The sequence below is a fragment of the Cebus imitator genome, unplaced genomic scaffold (assembly GCF_001604975.1).
Source record: "Cebus imitator isolate Cc_AM_T3 unplaced genomic scaffold, Cebus_imitator-1.0 Scaffold266, whole genome shotgun sequence".
In the NCBI taxonomy this organism is placed as follows: Eukaryota; Metazoa; Chordata; class Mammalia; order Primates; family Cebidae; genus Cebus; species Cebus imitator.
Genome location: NW_016107581.1, coordinates 987,690 through 996,558, shown reverse-complemented (window position 1 = coordinate 996,558; position 8,869 = coordinate 987,690). Strand labels below are relative to the sequence as shown.

General features: G+C 50.4%; 1 protein-coding gene across 1 annotated transcript in view; it reads left to right on the top strand.

Moving 5' to 3' along the window:
• ZNF541 (zinc finger protein 541) overlaps nucleotides 1-8,437 on the top strand; it is a 43,328-nt gene extending 34,891 nt beyond the window's left edge. The window contains exons 12-16 of the mRNA XM_017500424.2: nucleotides 1,203-1,278; nucleotides 1,818-1,906; nucleotides 7,109-7,249; nucleotides 7,455-7,636; nucleotides 7,756-8,437. Coding sequence (XP_017355913.1) covers nucleotides 1,203-1,278; nucleotides 1,818-1,906; nucleotides 7,109-7,249; nucleotides 7,455-7,636; nucleotides 7,756-7,909 — 642 coding nt within the window. The 3' untranslated portion in view covers nucleotides 7,910-8,437. The remainder of the gene's footprint in view (nucleotides 1-1,202; nucleotides 1,279-1,817; nucleotides 1,907-7,108; nucleotides 7,250-7,454; nucleotides 7,637-7,755) is intronic.
• The last annotated feature ends 432 nt before the right edge of the window (nucleotides 8,438-8,869 follow it).

Genomic DNA, 8,869 nt, shown 5'->3' with positions numbered 1-8,869 from the left:
AAAAAAAAAAAAAAAAAAAGAAAAGAAAATCTTAATAGTTTTATTTTATTTTATTTTATTTTTACAAACTCTTGTGTTGAGGGCTGACTTTCAATAGATCGCAGCGAGGGAGCTGCTCTGCTGCGTACAAAACCCCAACCCAGAAGCAGATCACCTGCGAATGGTTTAGCGCCAGGTTCCCCGTGACGTGCGTTGTGTGACAGGCGAGGAATAGGTTTTAAACAAGGAGCCCTGCGTCTTCATTTTGCACTGGGCCCCACAAATTATTCAAACTCTGCAATGAGGGTTTACACTAGTGATCAAGATAAAATCCCTGCTCTCATGGAGCTTACATTTTAGGAAAGTCAAAAGGAAATCTAATTTTAAAAGTTGTTAGCTAGGCTGGGCACATGGCTTTCGCCTGTAATTCCAGCACTTTGGGAAGGCAAGGCAGGCGGATCACCTGAGGTCACGAGTTCAAGACCAGGCTGGCCAACATGGTAAAATCCTGTTTCTACTATAAATTAAAAAAAAAAATAAATAGCAGGGAGCGGTGGCAGGTGCCTGTAGTCCCACTCCCAGCTACTCGGGAGGCTGAGGCAAGAGAATGGCTTGAACTGGGGGGCTGAGGCGGCAGTGAGCCAAGATCATGCCACTGGACTCCAGCCTGGGTGACAGAGCAAGACTCTGTCTCAAAAAAGAAGAAATTTGTTAGCTAGTTGGGTCCAGTGGTGCACACCTGTGTTCCTGGCTACTCAGGAGGAAGGGGCTGAAGGAGCCCAGGTATTGGAGCTCACCTGGACAACATGGTGAGACCTCATCTTTAAAAATTTTTCAAAATAATGTTTTTAATCGTTAGCTAATGACTGGTGCTATGAAGAAAATAAAATGGGGCCCTAGGTAAGGGTCGTGCTCCTCAAAATGCCAGTCCCTGAGGGAACAAGGAGCTTGTGCCAAAATAAATCCACACGCTGTCTCCTTCATCAGGATAGGCTTGCTGTGTAAAAAAAAAACCTCAGCTGTACTCGGTGGTGTGCCTGGTGACAGTTGATGTGCCCACAGACAGTTCACAGGCTGGCAGCCTGTCCAGGGCCACTTTGAAGAGCCCTGGGATGGGCCGTGACTTTAGGGACAGCCGCAAGTGTTTTTCAGATGAATGGGAGGACTCCAGTGGTCCTCATTCCCAGCTGGCCCTGGGCAGCCTGCCGCTCCTCTTGTTCCAGGTCGCCCTAGAGACTCTCCTGCTCCGAGGGCCCCACAAGCCACGGACGCACCTGCTCGCTGACTATCGCTACACAGGTGATGGGGAAAGGCTGCCGGGCTGGTTTGGCCCAGCTGAGACCCCTGTGAACCGGCCGGCTGTGTTGCAAGCCCTGCCTCTACCTCCTGGAGTTCTCTTCCGGGCCTCTGCCCGCCTTTCAGGAGAGCCTGTCCATGTCAGGATAATTCAGTGGGCACCACGTTCTGCTAATGGGATCCTGCTTCACCCTGTCCCAGAGGTTTCCTTACGGACTCTGCCTAGCCAGAAGGGAAATGATCCAGGCCAGCGGGAGGGGAGACAGGCTGAGGTTCAGTGGCTGAACCCATCAGCCCTGGAGACAGGCTGCCTGGGGCCCCCACCTGTCTTTAGCAAGCGACTGAAGCCTCCATTGTCACATCCATTAAGTGGAACTAGTAGTGGTCCCTCTCTTCTGGAAACTGTTTGAGTTTTTTATGCGATTGGCGCATAATTGGTGCTCAGTAATGGTGGGTATAAAAGGGAAGGTGGTCTGCATTTTGGGCATGGCTGTGGTCCCAGGACAAATGGCCTCCCCGCTGTTGGCTGTGTTCTTTGATAGGTTCAGACGTCTGGACCCCTATAGAGAAGAGGCTTTTTAAGAAGGCGTTCTGTGCCCACAAGAAGGACTTCTACTTGATACACAAGATGGTAAAGTGATGTGGGTGGGTGTCCCAGGGCTGGCCCAACACAGCTGAGACCAGCTAGAGCTGCAGGGCTGGTCGGGGGGTCCGAGGGCCCTGCCTTTACCTGTCTGTGGCAGTACTCTTACTGTAGACAGTTGACAATGTCCAAAAGCTGTCCTTGTGAATGGCTCCAAATGGCACAGGCCTGCATCACCTGCACAGAACAGAGTCCCCCGTGCCCCTCTCCACGGTCCCACTTCTGCTTGGTGGCCTCTGTCACCTATTTGACCAAGCACGTACAGGCATTTCTGTCTGTGCAAATTTTATGTAAATAGGTATGCATGTACTTTAAAAAAGGTAAGAGCTGGCCATGGTGGCTTATGCCTGTAATCCCAGCACTTTGGGAGGCCAAGGCAGGAGGATCACTTGAGGTCAGGAATTTGAGACCAGCCTGGCCAACATGGTGAAACCCCATCTCTACTAAAAATACAAAAATAAGCCAGGTGTGGTGACATGTGCCTGTAATCCCAGCTACTTGGGAGGCTGAGGTAGGAGAATCATTTGAACCCCGGAGGCAGAGGCTGCAGTGAGTAGGGATTGCGCCACTACACTGCAGCCTGGGGACAGAGTGAGACTGGGTCTTAAAAAGAAGGATGAGGTCAGGCATGGAGACTCACACCAGTAATCTTAGCACTTTGAGAGGCCAAGGTGGGAGGATTGCTTGAGACTGGGAGTTCAAGATCTGCCTGGGCAATATAGTGAGACCTCGTCTCTACAAAAAAAATTAAAAAGTAGCCTAGCATGGTGACGCATGCCTATGGTCCCAGTTACTCGGGAGGCTGAGGTGGGAAGATTGCTTGAGACTGGGAGGCGAAGGCTGCAATGAGCCAAGATTGTGCCACTGCACTCCAGCCTGGGTGATGGAATGAGATCCTGTTCCCCAAAAAAAAGCAAACGATGAGATCTCACTACATGTAATGTCCTGCTGCGTATTTTCTGTTCTTTTTTTAAAAAAAAGAAACTTAGATGTACACAAAATTGCACATAATTGAAGTATAAGAGTTGCTAAGTTTTGACATATTGACACACCTGGAACTGTCACCACAGTCAAGACAACGAGCATACCCCTCAGCCCTGTATCTCCTCCTGCCCTATGGTAATCACTCCTCACTGCTCCCCTGCCCCCAGTCAGCACTGATCTGCCATCACTGTAAATTCGTTTCATTTCCTAGAGTTTGCTATACATGGAGTAGTCGCACAGTATGGACTCTGCTTGCTCCAGCTTCTTACACTCAGCATCATGATTTTGAGGTCATCCATGTTGCATGTACTGATAGATCTCACCTTTTGACTGCCAAATAATATTCCACTGGATGGGCGTACCACAGTTTATGTAATCATTTGCCTGTTGGTGGACATTTGAGTGGTTTCCAGTTTGGGGTGACTATAAATAAATTTGTTGTGAACATTCAGGTACAAGTCTTGGTATGGACATGCACTTTGTTTTCTAGAGGAGTCAATACCTAGGATGGAATGATTTAGTGGGTGGATGTTTAACTTTTTAAGAAACTGCCAAGCAATTTTCCAAAGTCGTACCATTTCACATTCCCACTGGCAGGAAACGAGATCTCTAGTTGCTCCGCAACCTCGCTAGCCCTGGGTAGGCCCAGTCCTTTTACTTTTTTATTTTTTATTTTTCTATTTTTGGGCCAGTCCTTTTAATTCCAGCCATCCTCATGACAGTGTGGTGGCATCACATTGTGCTTCCTTCATGACTGACGACGCTGAGCCCCTTTTCATGGACCTGTTTGCTGTCCGTGTGCCTTCTTTGGTGAGGTGTCTGTTCACATCTCTTGCGTATGTTTTTATTGGGGTGTCTGTGTTTTCTTTCTTTTTTTTTTTCAGATGGATTCTCACTCTGTTGCCCAGGCTGGAGTACAGTGGTGCGATCACCACTTACTGCAACCTCTGCCTCCCGGGTTAAAGCGATTCTCCTGCCTCAGCCTCCTGAGTAGCTGGGATTACAGGTGCATGACGCCACGCCTGGCTAATTTTTGTATTTTTAGGAGAGACAGGGTTTCAACCATGTTGGCCAGGGTGGTCTTGAACTGCTGACCTCAGGTGATCCACCCTCCCCAGCCTCCCAAAGTGCTGGGATTACAGGCATGAGCCACCGCACCCAGACAAGGAGAGTTGACATTTTAACAACACTGAGTTTCTGACCCATGAACAGGGTCTGTGTCTCTATGTGTCATCTTTAATTTCTCTTAGCCGTGTTTTGGGTTTTGTTTATTTGTTCTTATATCTTTTAAGATATAGGATCTCTGTTGCCCAAGCTGGAATACAGGGGTATGATCATAGTTCACTTCACCCTTGACCTCCTCGGGTCAAGTGATCCTCCAGCTTCAAGTAGGTGGGACTACAGGTGTGTGCCATCACACCTGACTCTGGTATAACTCTTTTTTTTTTGATACAAAGTCTCGCTCTGTTGCCCAGTCTATAGTGCAGTGGCACGATCTTGGCTCACTGCAACCTCTGCCTCCTAGGCTCAAGCAATTCTCCTGCCTCAGCGTCCTGAGTAGCAATTCTCCTGCTTCAGTGTCCTGAGTGCAGGCACCCACCACACCCAGCTAATTTTTTTGTATTTTAGTAAAGACGGGTTTCACCATGTTGGCCAGGCTGGTCCCAAACTCCTGACCTCAGGTGATCCTCTCACCTTGGCCTTCCAAAGTGCTGGGATTACAAGTGTGAGTCACCACGCCCGGCATCTGGTATAACTCTCTGAACATATATTAAACAGTTATGATAACCTTTCATGTCCTTCCCTGCTCATTCTAAGTCTGTGTTTGTGGTAGGTTGACTTTGATGGATTTCTGTTTCTCCTCCTGATGTGCCATATTATTCTGCTTTTTTGCATGCATAGTGATTTTCACCAGATCGCAGGCATTGTGAATTTTAGCTGTTGGAAGCTGGATATTTTTGCAGTCTTATAAATATTCTTGAGTTTTGTTCTGGGACACAGTTACTTTTAGATTCACTTTTAGATTTTTTAGATGGGACCAACATAGCTCTTCTCCAAGGCTGATTATTTCTCATTCCTGAGGCAAGACTGTGCCTCTACTCCACCCCGTGCCCCCGAACCCTGAAGTTTCCCACTCTGGCTGTGGGAATGGGCACTATTCCTGGCCCTGGAGGAGCAGCAGGCACCTGTCCCTCTCATCTTATTGGATGGCTCTTTACCCAGCTTTGGCTGGTCACTTCCCATGCATGTGCTGGGCAGTGCTTGGCTGAACTCTTGGCTGAGTGCTTGGTGGAAATTACTTCCCATCACTGGAATGTTCTATGGGCAGCTCTCTCCTCTCCCATCCTCTGTCCTACTGCTGTGTTCTCGGGGGCACTGTGCGTCACCTCAGTTCCCTAAGTCCTGCTGGGTTCTGCCTAAATTGCCCCCCTCCAGTCAGTGGCCTGGAAACGCAAGCTGGTAAGCCGGGAAAGTGGCAGCTTGCTTCCCGTCGGGGCTCGCTGCACTCTGTTGAATGACGCCTGGTGTCTTGCCAAACATGGTTGATATTTTAACTCTGCATTTCATTGTTTTGACAGGAGCATGAATCTGGTTCCTGTTGTTCCATCTTGTTCTGAAGCTGAAGTCCAACTTTTTTTTTTTTAACTTAGTGATGTTTCTTAGGTAGAGTTTGTGCTGTTTTGACTCCTCGTTTGTGAATACTCACAAAGCAGCTGAAAAACATTTGGGTGGAGAATGTATTTTCTGGAGTCAGCTCAATAGCCAATTTAATTTCCTGAGAAATTTTCTTCCTAGAGCAATTAAACTTTTTCTTTTTTTTCCTTTAAGAGACACTGGCTCTGGAGTGCTGTGATACTATCATAAGTCACTGACGGCAGGGCACGGTGGCTCACGCCTGTAATCCCAGCACTTTGGGAGGTCGAGGCTGGTAGATCACCTGAGGTCAGGAGTTTAAGACCGGCCTGGCCAACATAGTGAAACCCCATCCCTACAAAATTACAAAAATAACTGGATATGATGGTGGGCGCATGTAATCCCAGCTACTTGGGAGGCTGAGGCGGGAGAACCACTTGAACCTGGGAGGTGGAGGTTGCAGTGAGCCGAGATCATGCCACTGCACTCCAGCCTGGGCAACAGAGTGAGACTGTCTCCCAAAAAAAAAAAAAAAAAAAAAAGCTCACTGCAGCCTTGAAGTCCCGGGCCCAAGCGATCCTCTTGCCTCAGCCTCTTAAGTAGCTGGGACCCCAGGGATGCACCACCATGCCTAGCTAATTTTTTAAAAATTTTGTAGAGATGGGGTCTCGCTATGTTGCCCAGGCTGATCTTGAACTCCCAACCTCAAGTGATCCTCCTGCCTCAGCCTCTCAAGGTGCTGGGATTACAGGCATGAGCCACCAACCCCAGGTTCCCTTTTGTTTTACAGAAGTTATTTTTAGTGGGATCCTTTCTTAGGGGAGGAAAGGGAAAATGATGCCCTGGATTCACGTGGTGCACTCAAAACCTCCCCTTCTTCCAGAGTGGGTCACTTCCTGCCAAGACTTTAGAGGCTCTGCCTAGCTGTTGGAATGGCTGTGTGGTATTTTGCCTGCAGAGGGCATTCCATTTATTAGCATGATGTCGCAGTTACCATCCCTGGAGGGACATCTGCACATCTTCCTGTAGGAAAGAATTCCTGGGTTGGGCTGGGTGCGGTGAGTGACGCCTGTAATCCTAGTACTTTAGGAGGCTGAGGTGGAGTTCGAGACCAGCCTCACCAACATGGCAAAACCCTGTCTCTACTAAAAATACAAAACTTAGCCGGACATGGTGGTGGGCACCTGTAATCCCAGCTGCCCAGGAGGCTGAGGCAGGAGAATTGCTTGAACCTGGGAGGTGGAGGTTGCAGTGAGCCATGATTGCACCACTGCACTCTAGTCTGGGTGACACAGTGAGACTCTGTCTCAAAAAAAACACAACAATTCCTGGGCTGGAATGGCTGCTCAGAGTGTGCAGGCTTAGGTGCTGGTGGCTACTGTGCGGCTCCACGTGGAACCCCCTTGTCCCCAGGAAGGACTTTATGGTCCTCTGCCTCTGTGGTGAGTGGAGACGCCAAGCCAAAGGCACTTCCAAAGCGCTTTCCAAATGAGGCAGCCGGCCCAGTGGTGGGGTCACACTCCCGGGACCCCCGGGACACGGCCACAACCTGCTTCTGTTTTCTTTCACTAGATCCAGACAAAGACAGTAGCTCAGTGCGTGGAGTATTATTACATCTGGAAAAAAATGATCAAGTTTGACTGTGGCCGAGCCCCAGGGCTAGAAAAGAGGGTCAAGAGAGAGCTGGAGGAGGTGGAAAGGACAGAGGAAAAGGTAGAAGAACTGGGGCAGGGTCAGGAGCTTGTCTCTCCTTCCGGTGCCTGTGCCTGCTGCCCCTTGAGTCGGAGGGTGGGGTCAGAGGGCAGGGGTGCTTCTGATGGTAGTGTTTCCTTGCAGGAGACACGTGTGCCCTCAGCTCTGTGTCTCCCTTACAGCAGGACAGGTCAGCAACCTTATGTCACTCTTGCTTCCTCTGCAGGTCCCATGCAGCCCTAGGGAAAGACCCAGCCACCATCCAACTCCCGAGTTAAAGATAAAGACCAAGAGTTACAGGAGAGAGTCCATCCTCAGCTGCAGCCCAAACGCAGGCCCCAAGCGGACCCCCGAGCCATCGGGAAGCGCGGAGAGCCAGGGCATTTTTCCATGCAGAGAGTGTGAAAGGTACCCGGCTTTCTCCTGGAGATGCTCCCAGGGCTCCTGGCCTCATCCCTGTGATCCCTTCTTCTGGGTGAACCACCTCCCTCCTTGCTCTGACCCCAAGTCCTCTGGTGACTCCTCAGGGTGTTTGACAAGATCAAGAGTCGAAATGCCCACATGAAGCGGCACCGCCTTCAGGACCACGTGGAGCCCATGGTCAGGGTGAAGTGGCCGGTGAAGCCCTTCCAGCTGAAGGAGGAGGAGCTGGGGGCTGACATCGGGCCCCTGCAGTGGTGATTCCTGTGGGAGCAAGTCCGAATGGGACCTCTGGTGCTGCCCCTCCTCCCTTCGGGCTCTCAGGGTGTTTGGGGCACCCCCTGCCTCCCCCCACCCTCCCCATCCCCCATTGGCTAACCTGCCTGTAAACATGGTGGGCATTTGACCACAGGTAGGCAGGAGGAGCCCAGTCATCGGACAGCTCTACAGCCCCTGTCCAGTGGCCCCCGAGGCTCCACTCTCCTTAGGTTCACACTCTCCCCTTCTTTCCCTTCCACTTCTAGAGCAGGGAGGCTTGGGGAGGGGAAAAGTTAGCTCTGGGTAGCTCTTAAATCTTAGCCTCAGTTGTGGGGTTTGGTTTCGTGTGTTAGATAAGGCCAAGAAGTAGAGAATCAGTGGGAAAAAACCTCGAGATTGCCAACAAGCTGGGCCCTCCCCGGGGCGGGGGCTCTGCCTTCCGGATTCGGTCCCTAGTCTTGCGGTGACTTGTGCATTGTTTGGAGTTTTTTGTATGTGTCTACTTGCAAATCTGATTAAATTGGGTTCTTGAGCCGCTGTCTTTGACTTCCCTGCCTGTTGATCCAGTAAAGGCTTCGGGGCCCCGCCACGTGCTAAGGCCAGGAGGTGAGTCAGCTGCGGCCTGCCTTGGGGGCTGGGGGCCTCGGGGAGAAGATGGGCATGTTAATTTCGACATTGAATCAGCAAACATCTACAAAGCACCTGCTGTAGAATGCCTACCCACGCAACAGGGATAGCGAAGCAAGAGAGACCCCTTTCCTCACGGACCTTCCTTTGCAGGAGTGGGAAGGTAGCAGTAATAATAAGCAAACACAAGGTGATTTTTAGGTCGAGATACTGGAAATGCTTTTGACCTTAAGTAACAGAAGAGTTGGGCCGGGCGCGGTGGCTCACGCCTGTAATCCCAGCACTTTGGGAGGCCGAGGCGGGTGGATCACGAGGTCAAGAGATCGAGACCATCCT